This window comes from Pocillopora verrucosa, chromosome 7 (genome assembly GCF_036669915.1).
Source record: "Pocillopora verrucosa isolate sample1 chromosome 7, ASM3666991v2, whole genome shotgun sequence".
Classification (NCBI taxonomy): Eukaryota; Metazoa; Cnidaria; class Anthozoa; order Scleractinia; family Pocilloporidae; genus Pocillopora; species Pocillopora verrucosa.
Genome location: NC_089318.1, coordinates 16,247,623 through 16,266,874, shown reverse-complemented (window position 1 = coordinate 16,266,874; position 19,252 = coordinate 16,247,623). Strand labels below are relative to the sequence as shown.

At 37.7% G+C, this 19,252-nt stretch overlaps 3 protein-coding genes across 3 annotated transcripts; 2 read left to right on the top strand and 1 right to left on the bottom strand.

The window, feature by feature from the left end:
* Positions 1–1,165: 1,165 nt before the first annotated feature.
* Positions 1,166–4,272, top strand: LOC131768316 (uncharacterized). The gene is made up of 3 exons (XM_059084049.2): positions 1,166–1,460; positions 3,069–3,138; positions 3,583–4,272. The coding sequence occupies exons 1-3, from the start codon at positions 1,274–1,276 to the stop codon at positions 3,809–3,811; spliced, it is 486 nt and encodes a 161-aa protein (XP_058940032.2). The 5' UTR covers positions 1,166–1,273; the 3' UTR covers positions 3,812–4,272.
* A 2,011-nt stretch (positions 4,273–6,283) lies between these two features.
* LOC136282560 (lactadherin-like) lies at positions 6,284–17,343 on the bottom strand. The gene is made up of 6 exons (XM_066170225.1): positions 16,900–17,343; positions 16,194–16,326; positions 8,653–8,672; positions 7,610–7,927; positions 6,918–7,068; positions 6,284–6,702 (listed from the first exon to the last, which is right to left on the bottom strand). The coding sequence occupies exons 1-6, from the start codon at positions 17,341–17,343 to the stop codon at positions 6,284–6,286; spliced, it is 1,485 nt and encodes a 494-aa protein (XP_066026322.1).
* Positions 10,399–12,528, top strand: LOC136282172 (dehydrogenase/reductase SDR family member 7-like). The gene is made up of 4 exons (XM_066169494.1): positions 10,399–10,711; positions 11,016–11,116; positions 11,205–11,397; positions 12,467–12,528. The coding sequence occupies exons 1-4, from the start codon at positions 10,432–10,434 to the stop codon at positions 12,526–12,528; spliced, it is 636 nt and encodes a 211-aa protein (XP_066025591.1). The 5' UTR covers positions 10,399–10,431.
* Positions 17,344–19,252: the final 1,909 nt, after the last annotated feature.

Here is a 19,252-nt window from a genome sequence, read left to right as displayed (position 1 = left end):
ACTAATCATGAAGGAGATGAATCGGTAGTGGTGAACTTGAACTGGGGCGAAACCTCCCGATACCTGTCAGAATTAAGCTATAATCAACGAGTTAAAAACAATCTCACTAGTTAATAAGTCACATGCTTTAAAAACGTAGCAATAGTAACTGGATAAAGTTAGTGCCCGAGAATTATTTAGTCCTTTCTTTTTTATTTGGAAATTACGCGTGTCCTGGTTGTCATTGAAGATTTTATGCTGGAAATTGGCATGCACCTGGCCCAAAATTGGTTCAGCAGCGCATGCCCACGTTTGACCGTGTCGCACTCAGACCTCTCTCACTCAGCGGGATAACTGATTACTCTGCACCAGGTTTCCTCAGTGATTTTAGATACATATGCATACCCAGAAGTAAACGTTTTCAAAAAGAGAATAAATTTCCTCATAATATGTTTCTCTTTAAAAGTTATTTTTCTTTGCTTAAATTCACATTTTTTTCCGTCAATCCTGTTTTATTTTATAATGAAATCCATGTTAATTGTTTGAATATTTGTTGAAGCCGTTTGTTTCCATGGCCTTAGCGCCTTGGTATAAAAATTCCTTCAATCGATGGAAATGCATCGTGTTAAAAACGTAGCAAGACCACAGATAAATTTACAGTCCTCGATATTTTCATATTGTGGTGTTAAGAATATCTATTGATAAAATAAAGTCTCGCTCTCAAGGTTTAGAGACCATTTGAAATTTGGCATAAATTTAGGCTTAAGACGCTTCCGCTGAAAAATTATTCAAAGTGTTTCAGAATTTTTTATGCTATTTACCATATCATGTTACCTAAAGCTATCAATGGATTAAATATCCGCTTTAGTAGAGCGTTTTCATTGTCAAAATATCAGATTCTTATGAAATGCATTTGAGTCCTTCGAGAGAAACTGTAACCACGGTGTTTGTTTCATTTCATATGAATGGCACCTTGCCGAGCACCGAGGCTGTGAGGTTGATGTGTTTTGCAATTATTCGATGATAAAAATGTCAAATTTAGTGACTAAAATCCTAAACACCTGTCGTTTTTGAATAATTCATAACGTGACAATTTCATCTAGACCAATGAAAATGGCTGTTTTGGCTTGACTCGAAACGGCCGAATGAATTTTGAGACGAAAGATCGAGTGGTTTGTGACAAAACTCTAGGGCAACCGCATAATTATTTGGAATATTGTTGAAGTATATTCCGTAGAAATTTTCTTTTCCGCTGTTTAGCTCGAGAAGAGTTGCAATTACTTGCAGCGACAGCATGGCCGAAGAGAGCCCGGTTGAAAACAGAGGAACTGTGGAAGCGGCGTATAATAAATTGATAGATATCGAGTTTACTGCCGAGAATGGAAATTCTAGTCGTGAAAGATCACCACAGGAAAACACAGATAACGCTCCACTATTGACACAAATCACTCCACGCTCCACTGAATCGCCATCTTTAGAAGGTAACCATTCTTATCTCTGCAGTTTCCGTCAGCTATTCCGTGTGAAAAAGCTAGCGAATTCTTTAAACCAGAATCGTCTGTATAGCTATAGGTGACAGTTCCACCTGTTATGTTACAGATGAACTCTCCGCCATTGTCTTTTCTCGAGGAGAATCCTTTGAATGAAAACCATTTAACATACAAATGCGTAGGGGATAAATTAGCATAGGGACACAAGGGAAGAAATTTGTGAAAAAGAGACATTGCGGGTGTTTGATCAGGCGATAATTTTTAAAGAAAACAAGCGGAAACTTGCCAACCACCGTCTGAGACTGAGTAAATATTGCTTGAGTCTGTGTCGATACACCTCCAAAATACTTAAAAACGAAACTTGATCTTAGAGAGCAATTGTGCCTGTTTTTAAATGTAATTTCAGCTTTCGTTCGCGAAAATTTTAACAAGTCTGTATATCAAATTTACGCGCAATGCAAATCAAAGGAACGCGAACTGTGTTAGTTCACCTCCTCGTCTCTTTTGTCTTCTGTTTTATGGCTATTTATGTACGGATTTGAACTCAACCCTTAAGAAATACTTCATTTCCAAACCTTGCCATCTTGCAGTCTCAGAAGCAATCTAACTTTCCTCAGATAAGCCTTCGTAACCTCACAGAATCTCTTTCATTTTTCTCATTATATAACTTGATAACAACTCGACGAGAAGCTTACTCGCATTAAATTCTTACCCTCGTATGGTGTAAGCAGCGAGCTGTTTGATCTTACATAGGCTTCTTTAATGTGTAAAAAGCCTTTTAAGATTTCAAATGTCGATTAAATTTCGTTCAAATGAACTGTTTCTTATCAAAAGCTTGCAGTCTTCATGTCGAAACGGAATAGACAACTGATTTGATTATATATCAACTCAAACTGGAACCCAAGATTAGGCAGCTCTTATGCTTCCCACCCATGACCAATAACAGTATTCAATCCTCACGTTTGTGCCAAAACAATTTAATCCAGAGGTCTCGTTGTATTTTATCCCTTTAACCTGCAACAAACTTTTAAAATGAAGATGCCATAATTATCATCGACAAGCTCGAAATTACGATTCAAAAATGAAACTGCATATATTGGTTGCTCACAAATAATTCTCATTTTAAGTGCTGATTTTCATAGTTAAGGTAATGGAACCTACAAAGAGAACGCAATTTCTTGCCATAGGACCACAAAGAAATTAGAATTGATGTCATTAATCAAGTCTTCTTTTATTACCATTACGGTTTTGATCTCGAAATTTGACATACCCGACATATTCAACGCGTCTCGCCTTTACATGTAATTCGTGAAAGTGTGATTTTTGCACAGATTAATGATTAGGAAAATTGGCTGCCAATACATCAGAATTAAACACATGAATTAAGAAAAAAATAGCTTTAAAGCCAGACCAAATTTCAAAGAGAATAAAAAAACCTCAGACATAAGAGCTTTGAGTGTGGTAAAATATTCGGAATTACAACCTAGAGAAGACTTCTGTCTCTGCCTAAACCAGAACTGACAAGACTGCGAATAGACAGCAACTGCAGAAAACGTCAAGCTTTTTAATTTAGTAGTGTACATGTGCTTTTCATTTCAGGTACTGAGGAAGGCAAGTATATCAATCAAGCAGAATTACACAGAGCATCTCTTTGCAGCGGACAAAAAACGTAAGTTGAAAAATTTTGTTCAGTTAATCTAGAGTAAAATGGAGAATTTATACAGTTATATTAGCCACTACTGTATTTCGTCCATAAAAGTCCCATCCCAGACTTCCCTAGACAATTCTCTAACGTAGCCCCTGAGTTCTCCCCCTAACTATGCTATGTTTAGCTTGTACCGCGGTGGCTTGCTTCCTGCTCCTTGGTCCCTCAAATTCACCATACTTGATGGATGTTCATTTATCCTTTTTTCTCTCTTCCTTCAGTTTTATTAACTAAATTGAGTATAAAGATCATGATATTCATTAGGATTGCGAAAATAATTCAAAGGCTAACTCTTTCGCCTCATTGCGTTCACATAATTCTTGAAAGGGAAAGGATGGAGGCGGTTACAACGTTGATTCCCAGAATTTTGTACACATAAGCTTACAGCGGAACACGATTCTTTTGCAGGGACCAAGAAAGCAAGCATTTTACACAAAGCGAAGTTCATAGGAATGAAGAAGGAAAAAATAGTGATGTTGCTACCGAAAACAAAGAAAACTTAGAAGGTGTACCTTCAGAAACAGTTGAAAAAGAGGAGGGAAATTATGAAGAACTTGTTTGCTTAGTTAGACAATTCTATGTCGAGCGACCAGTGAACCCAGCCGCTATCGCTTATCAGAATATTGAAACTTGTTAGCGACACATGTCATTTGCAGTCCTTCGTCTACGTGGCTTCAGCCATTCAGCGAAATGTGGAGGTTCATCACGGAAAGAGGATTCCTCTTGAATCCAAATGGCAGCTCATCGTTGGACGCCCTACAAGAGGCTCTTACAAGGCCAAATTTTCAATCGCTGCGCTTGCTGTAAAAACTGACTCAAACGAAATTTTCATTGCAGAAATTGTTTTGGTCATAGGAGCACCCCTTCGAAAAGCCACATTCTGGGTGAACTAAGCGCACTCCACTGTGTCTCTTTGAATTTGAGACTCAGTACGACCTGAATAGCTGTGTAGTCCGTTGAGCGATCGAAAAAGGATCGAATTAAACTGCGCTTACGTTGAGCGCGTTAGGATAAGAGCTTCTGAAATTCTTCGTTGTTCAAGGAATATTCTCCTTTAAAATTTTGATAAGAATTTAGGAAATTTGCTGAAAATAAATAGGCGAAAGAGTCACGAAAAGTGGTTTTTCTTTTTCTTAAACATGGTTACTTGGTTGAATATTATTTTCTTCCGTAACGGAAGCAAACAACTTTTTGCCTAATCAAGCTATGGGCATGCCGTGGAGAGAACAGGTAAAATCAGTGGGTGGGCTTAATACTAGAGACAATCAGAAGGACTTTTCATGCCTGTGTGTTTGTCTGATAGACGTCATGACAGTTAGTTAGCTTGGGGTGAAAAAGATAAGATCAATTGCTATATATAGGTGGAATCAGATAAATGCAGATGAGTGGAATCAAATCACCATGAGAGAGCACACTGTTCTTTGCAGTGGGAAATGGCTTTCATAGTACAAGCTTTAAAGGCATCTGAGCACTTTTCAGTCACTGCATTTATATGAAGCCCACTGCTCTGATGTTTGCTCCGCCATTATCTGTTGAAGCAAACTTTCCACACTTGATACTATCGTTCGGAAAACAGTTAATACCAAATCTGATTCTAGAATCGCATGAGAAGCAGTCATCTTCATTGTCAGCGACCATGAAATTCTTGCTTGAGCATTTCTCCTATAAAAGCATTCAGCACTGAATTCTTTCTTACCACAGTAATACTACAAAGATGCTTGTAAACCAATAATCGCCTTTCACGAGTCACGACCCAGTAAATAGAGTCGGTGTGCTTGATGGTGACAATGAACCTGAGCTGTGGGTCGATCTATATACCAAGACAGATCTTTGAGAAGGAAGTGTTCAAGAATTGTCTTATTTTCATCAGTCCAATGCTTTGAGTGATAATCAAGGGTGGTCTGTCAAGGAATTAAACATTCCGGAACTCATATCTTTTACCTGATTGAGTTATGATTAGGATATATTTCATAAGCACTGAATATATGGTACAAAACGATACTGTACAGCGGCGGAATGAGTGCGCATGCTCGGCGGATATGGCGCGTTCAGGGAGCGTTTTGTGACTCTAGCGTGAATGATTTTCGTTGATGAACGAACAGAAAATCGTTTCACACTTTTTTGGATAGTAATTAATGTGAAACAAGGAAACAATTAATGGAGGTTGCTCTTATGGAAAGGTCTGAAGGTTAGGAAGCATTTTTTAAATTAAAGGTCATCGTAAGCAGTTTTAAATTTAGCCAGAAAGCAAAGGCAATAGCAGTCACTACGAAATTCGTTACCGTGTTACGGATGCTCTACTTAGTCCATAAATTCACATCTGTGACAGCAAATTTTTTTTTTTGTTGAGTGAGATATGTGACTGGGAAGTTTCCAAGGATCTTGTCTGTTTTGCAAAATGAAAGCAAACAATGGAAATTTTTAAAATGCCTCCATTTTTCCGCAATACTGTTACTGAAGAAATACTGTCGTTTCCATTCCTTTGCACACGTAAAATTTCTCGCGCGTTACAAGCATGCTCACTTATTTCACCACTGTGTCGAACAAAACTGAGTCTTGTGTAGCATGCGCAGTACGCCTTACCTCTTTCGCAGTTTTCTCCCCAATAACCATCTTGACACACACAGAGGTATTTTTTGTATGTAAATCCCCTCAGGCACGTCCCATTAAACATGCAAGGATCACTGGAGCAAGGGCTCTGATAGGTACAAAAAAGGTGAAGGGTAAATTATCTTAAGCTCTTTTTAAAACCGATGATGGGAAAAAAAGTTACATCACAACCCCTCCACCTAGATGGTTTCATTGATTACTTGAAGTACCAGCGTGAGCTATCTTCTAAAATTAACTCTTGTTATCCTGTTGATAAATCAATCCAGATGCTTTCAAACGATTAAACTTAATGCTGATGACCATCCATGTAATTTCAGTTAACAGAGGAAAAAAAGGGGGGTCTAAGCTTTTCACCAAAGTGTGAGGACTGAAGTTGGTACATTTTTGGGATCGAACTACATTTGTGTACGTTACTTCGCAGCAGAATATCAACATGGCTGGCTTTCGGGGTGAAAAGCTCTGTAACTTAATTTGTAACCTTGACCACACCACTAACCTCTTACCCAGGGCGGAAAACTTCGCCGTTGTTTAAGTTTGCATGCTTTTGTCTCTCTCCGTGATCCAACAAAAGTTTTCGACAAGTGATCCTCTTTCTCAGCTCTGTCATCAGACAATCTGCAGAATTACATGGAGGTATACGTGATTTTTCCGGTAATCTTACCTCAGTAGCAGTGTAGGTAAACCCATCTTGTGGTTTCAGGTCTTCAGGATGTCTAACGTGATCAGAATCGCTCAACTGACATAGCACTTGATCGTTTATTGATGGACCGATGTTAAATGATGCGCAGCTATTATCAATTACACACTTTCCTCTACAGGAATGACGCATACCCACGTGCAAAGTAATGTTTTTAATCACGTGACCCACGAGGGCGCGGCCATCTATTGATGGGGTGAATTTCAGAGATCGGCAGGAATCTGCAAAGAAGTGGGATAAATAGTGATATTAAAGCAACGATAGGAGTAAAGTTCTTTAAAATTTATGCCTTGTTTTAGATGGTTTTAGATAGTTTGCGAGTGGTTGTAGATGTTTTTGAGGTGGTTGTAGGTGGTTGTTGAAATTTTTGAGGTGGTTGTAGATGGTTGTAGGTGGTTTTAGGTGGTTTTAGGTCGTTCTTTTTTTTAGTACTTACCTCGTTTACCTCTATGACAGCCGTACAGCTCTGCTCTCATTGAAATATGGCTATTCCAAGCTACCGGTCGGAAACGAATGTAGCGCGCAGTGACTGGTGGGTTTAAAACGTTTACCACAACGGTGTCTTTGTGCGTGTTTCCATTAAACTCCTTAATAGGATAAATTAAGAATTAATAATGATAGTGGATAAAATTCAAGAATTGGCAGCTTAGACCTGCCAGTTTTGATCAACACCCTAACTCCCAAGATCTGATCGGTGATTCTCCCTAATAGCTGCAATACATTTCCATGTAAATAACAGTTATGACAATTTGGTGTCATATCATGATAACAACTCATATCTGATAAGTTTGTCTGAGTATTCTCTTAAACTGCTTGATGGATAATGTATGGATATTAAAAGAGAAGTTAAGTGTTGATCACTTCTGGGTTTTAAGGGATTAACAAGAGGAATTAACTCTCTTTTCTGAGAGCTTTTCCTCTAGTTAAGCTGTCAAGTACGCTCGGTTCATTCATGCTTCCAACTGATCTTGCTAAGGATATCAAAACCTTATGTACATGTGGTCCACTTGATACTCTTTCTTTTTAAACACATTTTAAAATTATTTTAATTATTCTGACGAAAAGATGCATGCACGAACAAATGTATGGAGGTATACGAGAACATTCGCATGAAATTTGCAATCTTACTTTAACAGCACTTTGTCCTTCTTCCTTGAAATATTGCAAGCTTCCTTCATCATTACCATACTGCAGTTTGTACTTTCTAACCCTCTGACGATTTCTACTCCTTCCCTGCGTTCCTACGCGAGTAACTTTGGTCTGTTGATCTCTCAGATCAATCTGCAGCCACTGTTCATCATTATTTCTCCTCGCTGCCCAGGCTCCTCCTTTTTCGGGGCCTTGTTCATGATTTAGTCTGCCATTTTTGGGGCTAAGACTGCTGTCCCATTGTGAAGAGGCGCTAATTTGACTGTCAGATATTGCACCGTTTTCCATGCCAAGAGGGTAAGTATATTCGCATTCTAAAAGTTTTTTCAGTAGTAAAAAAATAAGCACAAATACGTCTTCTAACGACAAAATAAATATCTTACGTTCAGAAAAATCCAGCCCCTGGAAGAACAGGTGCTTAATTAACATCTTCAGATACAAATACTTGAGATATTGAAGGGAAAGGTTGTCTATCCTCTCAAAACCTCCAGAATTTATCGAGTGACCAAGATTGATAATTGAAGCAAATTTACCACGAAAACTTCGTAGACACTTGCATTAGGTTATTTACCTTCTGAAGCAGTGGTACAGTGGAAAAGATAACTTCTCCAGAGGAAAAAAGATAACGTGCGAGCTAACTCAAAATGGTGTTTCATTTTCAGCAATGATGCAGGATAATTAAAACAGTTCTTTGATCGCAGTGCAATCAACCAACCACAGAAAGTTGATGGACGGTGAGAACCTGTTTATCAAACCACAATAAAGTCAGTTTACTTAGCCGGATAACTAACTTTTCCATTTACTTGACCCGAAGATAAATTTTGAAATAACATCGACTCTTTAAATTAAAACATAATTTTTTTATTATTTTTATATATTTTTTTTAAATATAATTTTTAATGGTCTTTCTGAAAAAATTATTTCTCATGGTAGTTGGCAGCTGAGTTTTTGCTCGTAATTTCAGTTTCCTTTCGTACGATAATTTCCCACACCAACTTTGCATAGATAAGCGGAAATTGCATAGATAAGCAGGAATTTTTACCTGCTTTTCCACTTTTATTTTCTAAGCTGTTCTACTTTAATTAAGAGAGGTATATTTTCAATATCAGAGCTGTGAATTCTCACCTCAGTTTCCTATTTTTAATGGCCTAGAGTTTATTGAACCTCTTCCCTAATTTGACAATTCTCACATCAGTTCATACTTAAGCAAGTACATTGTAAAGCTTTTTCGATTACATAGACGACTGCGTGCCGATTACATTAATTACGAAATTGATTATGCTAAAGGTCATATCAGTTGTTGGCCCGACCAAGTAATAAAGTCTAACGTGGAACCAAAACGCTGTCTTATTGTTGTGCCTTCTACGAGAGTTCAGTTGTGCACGAAAATCTTATCTTTATACAATAGCGTCTGAAGATTATTACAAAAATGCTGAGTAGCGTAACATCACACCACAAAAAATTATAACAATTTAAAAAAATAGAAAAAAATGATCCAGCCGTCGACATGACGAACAATTTGGTCGTTTTTACGCAAATTTGTTAAATCGAGGTTTTCGATATAACGATCCCTCGATATAACAAACCAGTTTTGCCAGTCCCTCGGCATTTCGTTAAATCGAGGTTCGACTGTATATAGCAATTCAAATTGCACAGTTTCGGCATTACACGAAAAAATTTTCTGTCAGATAGCTGCAAACTTAGATATTAACTTTCTCTTTGTCTTCCGAGTAATGTAAAACATATTTGTCTCAAGGACATCTGCGGTCTTCTGTTGACCGATTTCTTATCTCACAGTGAAAATCTTATTTGTCTCAAACTATTCTCCTTCTTTGTTAGGATTTCTGTTACCTTTTTATTCCCGGGTTCTTCCCTCGCCCATGTTGTGAATGTTGGGAATCGTTGCAAAAATCAACAAACAAAGTATTCTCTTTAAAAAATATACATTTTGAGAGTGTCTCCGCGTGTATCCTTGCATTGATAATAGAGAACAATTCAAGTATAAGAAGTTATTAATAAAAGATAGCAGATATATGTTATAGTTACCCGACTATCTTCAACAGCTTGTGTTTCTTAAATTTCGATGTAACGTTTGACATCAAACTTGAAACGGTTTTCTTTACTTTTAAAATTCAGATTTAACTTTTGCGTTCAAGATGTGAAACGTACCTCCAGGAGACTAATAACTGAACTTCTAGTTTGATATTTTTTCGATATTTGCTCTTCATTCTTTTAAAACAGACCCCACAGGTAGGCTTTTTTTGTTATGCCGACTAAGAAATTGAAGATGATTGACGTTGCATGATGATAGCCAGTTGTTCGTGCTATGTTTGGTGTTTTGTTGTTCCAAAATTAAACAAGCTCAATCCGAATGCAACTTCTGCAATTCTTTGAGTAAATTTCGTAGCTCCTGAGGGCAAATTTTTTAACGAGACCACAACACAGCAACACAGCGGTCAAACGTGGAGCATGCCCAAGTGAATCATTTTTGGCCGACTCCGTCAATTTCCTGTGAAACATTTCAAAGGAAAACAGTTGTCGCGCAAAGCTATAAGAAACAATCCAAACGTTCGTAAAAATAAGGGCAAGTGACCAGACATTTCAAGAAGTTAGAAAAATAGAAGTCATGCCGTCAAGAGACTTACTTTGGTAAAGTCATTCTGTTGCTCTTACTTCCTCACTTCAACACCTGGGTGCCCTGTGGTACTGCTGTCTTTTAGACCCAGGTCTCCCATTTGGTCAGTCATTAGTGTCCACGAAACCTGTCTCGCTGTTCACCCTTAACCAATATCTTATCGAAAATGATAGGTGTCCTCGAGATATGTGTTTTTCTGTTTGTCGTCTTGCACATCTTGAGAATTTATTTTTCCGATTGCGATGCAGTACTACATTTCTACGAGAGATTTGCAAAGCCACCGGATAAAAGACTGCGAGGTAGAGTGATTTGGATTACTGGTGCATCGAGCGGAATCCGCGAACATTTAGCGTACAAGCTAACTGAATTTGGCTGCAAACTGGTGCTATCAGCGAGGAGAAAAGACGAATTAGACAGAGTGAAAAATCAGTGCTTGAGTAAGTTTTGCTCCAAGTTATTTTAGTTTTTAAAACTTCATTCTACACGAGGTGAGGGAAAGCAGTCGCGTGGGGGGACGGGAGCTTAAGAATTTTTTTTACTTCCATTAATTTCTCAAAACAATTTCAGAAAATTTTCAAACCAAAAGAAGGCGACTCACTTACATGTCATTGAATATGTTTATTGTGTTATGCCTCGATCTTCAAAACCTCTCGACACATGTAAATGAGGTGGACCAAAGTGGCAGGGTATTCTGCAGTTGCTCCAAAAAATGATTGAAGTTCAGTTATATATTATAACTATAAATAATAGTCTTTGTTTTCTTGTTACATAGGCTTGTTGTGCCATTGGATATTACAAATTTCGCTTCGCACGAAGACTGCGTTACCAGAGCTCTTCAACAGTTTGGCAAGGTCATGATCTCTGCTTTGATGTGTTCTGCTGTAGATTTCAATAATATTCGACCCAAAGCGTTCATGTACTATGTATTCGTAATTGCAGATTGATTTTCTAGTGAATAATGCAGGAATTTTACAGATGGGTTCATCAGTGAATAGTGATCTTGATGTAGATATTACAGTCTTGAACACAAATGTACAAGGGACAATTTCTCTTACCAAAGCTGTTCTGCCTCACATGATTGGAGAAGGAAATGGTCAAATTGTTGTAATAAGTAGTGCCTTTGCGAAATGTGGTAAGTTTAATATCTCACTCAAGAGAGGGGCAAAGAGGAGGGGGGGGGGGTAGGTGGGAGTAAAATAAACATCATGCTGAAAATTCTGCATTACAACATAAATGTAATGAAGGATTTAATATATCATTCTGAAGGGAGGGAAGGGAGAGAGGGTACTTTTCATGAGAAAAGAGCAGCCACACATGCTGAAAATTTTGCATTAAAGTATTAATGCAGGCTTTACCTTTTCTCAGCCCTCATATGGTACCACCTTGAGCACAGATACACATTTTGAGTCTAGCATGGGTGGAGTTCATGGAAAATTTATACATATTTTTCCTTATGTGCCTAGATCATCAGCAAGGGTTTTAACTCTCAGCTCAAATTTGTAATTCTTCTTATTGTCAACCATATGATTCTTATAGTTCAGAGAATTTAGTATTGGATCAACTAATTATCAGCACTTATCTGGTTGATATTGTGTTGATATTGTAAGGAGAAATTCTGTCTTGGTCACTTATGGGAGTTAAAGGGTTAAATTTTAACATAAAAGCTGAAAGATTGCATGTGTTTATCCAGAAAAGTGAATTCACTGAGTAAGCAAAACAAAATTTAAGGATTTGCACTCCAAAGGGAAACAGAAAATTTTGTAGTCCTACAATAATATCTCTGCAAGCAAAAATTTTTTATTGAAGAACAGAGAACACGTAGCACATGTAACTTTGTTTGATGCATGGCTAAGATCACTTTTTACCTTTGGGCTTTGAGGTCCCTTTTGACTCAGTTTGTGTTTTATGTAGTTGACAGTTGTTTTAAGCCATCCCATTTAACTGGAAAATAATTTTCTGAATCTGTCAGTTGTTGAGTAGAGAAATCATGAATATCTAATGAACTTCATCTTCCCTGTATGCACTACATGTATAAGTTGCAGGCCAAGCCTTTTACCCTTTTAAGTATAAGATATACATGCCATTTCTAGTGTGTTATATTATTTGCACAAGGTACTATCATGGTAACACATTTTTCTTTTTGTATTTGATGAACGCCTCAAGACAAGCATGATATTAATTAGCTGGTATTCATTTTGCAGCAGCAGGACCTAATACAGCTGTGTATGCAGCTTCCAAACATGCTCTTCAGGTGATTGACTAGAACTGACATATTGCACTGTTTCTGTTACTGATTATACAATATATATTACCAAATATACTAAAGCATTACAGGCAGGTATTGTGTCCACTTTTCATGACTTCTTAAAGGACATTTAATATGTCTTTGGATATATTCTGATCAAGTTTGGCTACTCATAGACTTGGGCTGGTATCACTCATAGGAGCACCCTTCGAAAAACCACATTCTTGGTGAACTAGGCGCACTCTGCTATGTCTCTTTGAATTTGAGACTCAGTACGACTTCAATAGCTGCGTATTCCATTGAGCGAGCTAATAAGGATCGAATGAAACTGTGCTTACGTTGAGCGCGTTACGATAAGAGCTTCTGAAATTTTTCGTTGTTCAAAGAACATTCTCTTTGAAAATTTTTATAAGAATTTATGAAATTTGCGGAAAATAAATAGGCGAAAGAGTCATGAAAAGTGGTTCTTTTTTTCTTAAATATTGTTACTTGATTGAATATTATTTTCTTCCGTAACGGAAGGAAACAATTTTTTGCCTAATCAAGCTACGGGCATGCTATGGAGAGAACAGGTAAAATCGGTGGGTGGGCTTAAAAATGGACACAATCAGAAGGACTTTTCATGCCTGTCTGTTTGTCTGATAGACGTCATGACAGTTAGTTAGCTTGGGGTGAAAAAGATAAGATCAATTGCTATATATAAGTGGAATCAGATAAATGCAGATGGGTGGAATCAAATCACCATGAGAGAGCACACTGTTTTTTTTGCATTGGGAAATGGCTTTCATAGTACAAGCTTTAAAGGCATCTGAGCCCTTTTCAATCACTGCATTTATATGAAGCCCATTGCTCTGATGTTTGCTCCGCCATTATCTGTTGAGGCAAAATTTCCACACTTGATACTATCGTCCGGAAAACAGTTAATACCAAATCTGATTCTAGAATCGCGTGAGAAGCAGTCATCTTCATTGTCAGCGACCATGAAATTCTTGCTTGAGCATTTCTCCTATAAAAGCATTCAGCACTGAATCCTTCCTTACCACAGTAATACTACAAAGATGCTTGTAAACCAATAAGCGACTTTCACGAGTCACGACTCAGTAAATAGAGTCGGTCTGCTTGATAGTGACAATGAACCTGAGCTGGAACCTGAGCCGAGACAGATCTTTGAGAAGGAAGTGTTCAAGAATTGTCTCATTTTCATCAGGCCAATGCTTTGAGTGATAATCAAGGGTGGTCTGTCAAGGAATTAAAGATTCCGGAACTCACATCTTTTACCTGATTGAGTTATGATTAGGATTTATTTCATAAGCACTGAATTTATGGTACAAAACGATACTGTACAGCGGCGGAATGACTGCGCATGCTCGGCGGATATGGCGCGTTCAGGGAGCGTTTTGTGACTCCAGCGTGAATAATTTTCGTTGATGAACGAACAGAAAATCGTTTCACACTTTTTTGGATAGTAATTAATGTGAAACAAGTGAACAATTAATGGAGGTTGCTCTTATGGAAAGGTCTGAAGGTTAGGAAGCATTTTTTTAAATTAAAGATCATCGTAAGCAGTTTTAAATTTAGCCAGAAAGCAAAGGCAATAGCAGTCGCTACAAAATTCGTCACCGTGTTACGGATGCTCTACTTAGTCCATAAATTCACATCTGTGAAAGCAAAATTTTTCTCTGTTGAGTGAGTATGTGACGGGAAAGTTTCCACAGAAATTTTCTTGAAAACGGCTACCTTATCTGTTTTGCAAAATGAAAACAAACAATGGAAATTTTTTAAATGCCGCCATTTTTCCGCAATACTGTTACTGAAGAAATACTGTCGTTTCCATTCCTTTGCACACGTAAAATTTCTCGCGCGTTACAAGCATGCTCACTTATTGTGCCACTGTGTCGAACAAACTGAGTCTTGTGTAGCATGCGCAGTATGCCTCACCTCTTTCACAGTTTTCTCCCCAATAACCATCTTGACACACACAGAGGTATTTTTTGTATGTAAATCCCCTCAGGCACGTCTCATTAAACATGCAAGGATCACTGGAGCAAGGGCTCTGATAGGTACAAAAAAGGTGAAGGATAAATTATCTTAAGCTCTTTTTAAAACCGATGATGGGAAAAAAAGTTACATCACAACCCCTCCACCTAGATGGTTTCATTGATTACTTGAAGTACCAGCGTGAGCTATCTTCTAAAATTACCTCTTGTTATCCTGTTGATAAATCAATCCAGATGCTTTCAAACGATTAAAACTTAACGCTGATGACCATCCATGTAATTTCAGTTAACAGGGGAAAAAAGGGCGTCTAAGCTTTTCACCAAAATGTGAGGACTGAAGTTGGCACATTTTTGGGATCGAACTACATTTGTGTACATTACTTCGCAGCAGAGTATCAGCATAGCTGGCGTTCGGGGTGAAAAGCTCTGTAACTTAATTTGTAACCTTGACCCCATCACTAACCTATTACCCAGAGCGCAAAACTTCGCCGTTGTTTAAGTTTGCATGCTTTTGTCTCTCTCCGTGATCCAACAAAAGTTCTCGACAAGTGATCCTCTTTCTCAGCTCTGTCATCAGACAATCTGCAGAATTACATAGAGGTATACGTAATTTTTTCGGTAATCTTACCTCAGTACCAGTGTAGGTAAACCCATCTCGTGGTTTCAGGTCTTCAGGATGTCTAACGTGATCAGAATCGCTCAACTGACATAGCACTTGATCGTTTATTGATGGACCGATGTTAAATGATGCGCAGCTATTATCAATTACACACTTTCCTCTACAGGAATGACGCATACCCACGTGCAAAGTAATGTTTTTAATCACGTGACCCACGAGGGCGCGGCCATCTATTGATGGGGTGAATTTCAGAGATCGGCAGGAATCTGCAAAGAAATGGGATAAATAGTGACATTAAAGCAACGATAGGAGTAAAAAAAGTGAAAAAATATATGTATCAAACGAAGTGAACCTGACGAAATCATCAAAGCGCTCTCCTCAATCAGTTACTGATCATGTGAGAAACTTATGATTGTTTAAGACTCAAAAAGTAAACGTACCGGTTGTAAACGTTGTTGTGACATGAGTTTCGAGCTGAGATGATTTTTGCACTCGGCGTGCATATTTTTTTTTTATATAAAAAGAGCTGTTTTAGCATGTTTAAAAAAGAAAGCGAGTGCCTCCCAAGCAAGTTGTACAATTCTGACTACTACGTTTTATCAAATGTTCTGTTTGTTTTTCATGTACGACTCCTTTCACATCTTAAACTCTTCAGTCACTTTTTCTACTTCAAGAAGAGTGGCATGGATAGCAACAGCACACGATTGAGTTGTGGCCTCCATTACTATACCAAAGGGCATCAGTGCTATGGTGCGCAACCAGGAACAAAGAATTGTTCACCAATCCTTTTTTTAAACAGAAGTGCTGCCTCTACCATCCTTTCACTAAATGGAAATAGATGGGAAGGCCGGCGTACAAAAATCAGCAGATGTTCTCCAGAACAAAAAACAAAAAAACATACAAACAAACTACGGAGCCGTGTCCCTAACGACCACTGGCGCGATTTGTTGTTCGCCTGCTTTCACTTGCCTCCTCTGACTCAGGGCCTGGAGCAACCTTAAAGCTAAGTGGTGTCACGGCAGTAGATTGAATAATTAAAAAGAGCAATTTTCGTTTACCTCTATGACAGCCGTACAGCTCTGCTCTCATTGAAATATGGCGATTCCAAGCTACCGGTCGGAAACGAATGTAGCGCGCAATGACTGGTGGGTTTAAGACGTTTACCACAACGGTGTCTTTGTCCGTGTTTCCATTAAACTCCTTAATAGGATAAATTAAGAATTAATAATAAATCAGCCCTTGAAAATATTTACTGATAGTGGATAAAATTCAAGAATTGGCAGCTTAGACCTGCCAGTTTTGATCAACACCCTAACTCCCAAGATCTGATTGGTGATTCTCCCTAATAGCTGCAATACATTTCCATGTAAATAACAGTTATGACAATTTGGTGTCATATCATGATAAAAAACTCATATCTGTTAAGTTTGTCTGAGTATTCTCTTGAACTGCTTGATGGATAATGTATGGATATTAAGGAGAGAAGTTAAGTGTTGATCACTTCTGGGTTTTAAAGGATTAACAAGAGGAATTAACTCTCTTTTCTGAGAGCTTTTCCTCTAGTTAAGCTGTCAAGTACGCTCAGTTCATTCATGCTTCCAACTGATCTTGCTAAGGATATCAAAACCTTATGTACATGTGGTCCACTTGGTACTCTTTCTTTTTAAACACATTTTTAAATTATTTTAATTATTCTGGCGAAAAGACCCATGCACGAACAAATGTATGGAAGTATATGTTCTGAGAACATTTGCATGAAATTTGCAATCTTACCTTATCGGCACTTTGTCCTTCTTCCTTGAAATATTGCAAGCTTCCTTCTTCATTACCATACTGCAGTTTGTACTTTGTAACCCACTGATTATCTCCATGATACCTTCCCTGCGTCCCTACGCGAGTAACTTTGGTCTGTTGATCTCTCAGATCAATCTGCAGCCACTGTTCATCATTATTTGTCTTCGCTGACCAGGCTCCTCCTTTTTCTTCATGATGTAGTCTGCCATTTTTGGGGCTAAGATTGCTGTTCCATTGGGAAGAGGCGTTAATTTGACTGTCAGATATTGCACCGTTTTCCATGCCAAGAGGGTACGTGTATTCGCATTCTAAAAGTGTTTCCAGTAGTAAAAAAATAAGCACAAATACGTCTTCTAACGACAAAATAAATATCTTACGTTCAGAAAAATCCAGCCCCTGGAAGAACAGGTGCTTAATTAACATCTTCAGATACAAATACTTGAGATATTGAAGGGAAAGGTTGTCTATCCTCTCAAAACCTCGAGAATTTATCGAGTGACCAAGATTGATAATTAAAGCAAATTTAGCACGGAAACTTCGTAGACACTTGCATTAGGTTATTTACCTTCTGAAGCAGTGGTACAGTGGAAAAGATAACTTCCCCAGAGGAAAAACGATAACGTGCAGGCTAACTCAAAATGGTGTTTCATTTTCAGCAATGATGCAGGATAATTAAACAGTTCTTTGATCGTAGTGCAATCAAACAACCACAGAAAGTTGATGGACTGTGAGAACCTGTTTATCAAATCACAATAAAGTCAGTTTACTTAGCCGGATAATTGACTTTTCCATTTACTTGACCCGAAGATAAATTTTGAAATAACATCGACTCTTTAAATTTGTTTTTCCCTTTTTTTAGAGCGGAGTCACATTCTACTGTTTAAAGTACATAAGCATTCTGAGTTTGGCTAACATCTGCCCCAACCAAATTAACCAATCAGAACGAAGCTATGAAGCCTGAACATGATGTTATTAAACCCTTAAATTTTAAATCAACGAGCCTTCAAAATTTACCCTCATCACGCATATGAAGTACTAAAATAATTTAAGATAAGAACTTACCACCTCGATTGTTCCGGGAAAATATATTCATTTTTCTATATGGTTGTTTGGAATATATTTATTCGTAAGCTTTTCATATTCAACCATTTTTATTTTATTCGAGTTCATTCAAGTTCTTTCAGTCTAAGTAAATAAAAAAATATAGAAAAAGCCAGAGGGGTTTTTGAGTAGTAAACTAAGAGATTCTTGTTTTGTTGCTTGCTTTCATTTTACAGCTACATGTCAGTACTTTTGTTGACCACTGTCTGTGAAATTTTTAGGTAAATATAACTTTTAATGGTCTTTCTGAAAAAATTAGTTCTCATGGTAGTTGGAAGCTGAGTTTGTGCTCGTAATTTCAGTTTCCTTTCGTACGATAATTTCCCACACCAACTTTGCATAGATAAGCGGAAATTGCATAGATAAGCAGAAATTTTTAACTGCTGTTCCACTTTTATTTCCTCAGCTGTTCTACTTTAATTAAGAGAGGTATATTTTCAATATCAGAGCTGTGAATTCTCACCTCAGTTTCCTATTTTTAATGGCCTAGAGTTTATTGAATCCTCTTCCTTAATTTGACAATTCTCACATCAGTTCATACTTGAGCAAGTACATTGTAAAGCTTTTTCGATTACATAGACGACTGCGTGCCGATTACATTGATTACGAAGTTGATTATGCTAAAGGTCATATCAGTTGTTGGTCCGACCTAGTAATAAAGTCTACTGTGGAACCAAAACGCTGTCTTATCCTTGAAGTCCGTAAAAGCTCGCTTGAAGTAGATCGTTGTGTACTAGGAAATCGTGACGAGTTTCCGTTCTTACTGCAGAGTTGCCTCTACAGAGCTATTTTTCCCCCATTGTTGTTGTGCCTTCTACAAGAGTTCAGTTGTGCACGAAAATCTTATCTTTACACAAAGCGTCTGAAGACTATTACAAAAATGCTGAGTTACGTAACAGCACACCACAAAGAAATTATAATGATTTAAAAAAAAGAAAAAAATTGTCATCCAGCCGTCGATATAACGAACAATTTGGTTGTTTTTACGCAAATTCGTTGTATCGAAGTTTTCGATATTACGAACCCTCAATATAACGAACCATTTTTGCCACTCCCTCGGCATTTCGTTAAATCGAGGTTCCACTGTATATAGCAATTCAAATTTCACAGTTTCGGCATTACACGAAAAATGTTTCTGTCAGATAGCTGCAAACTTAGATATTAACTTTCTCTTTGTTTTCCGAGTAATGTAAAACATTTTTGTTTCAAGGACATCTACGGTCTTCTGTTG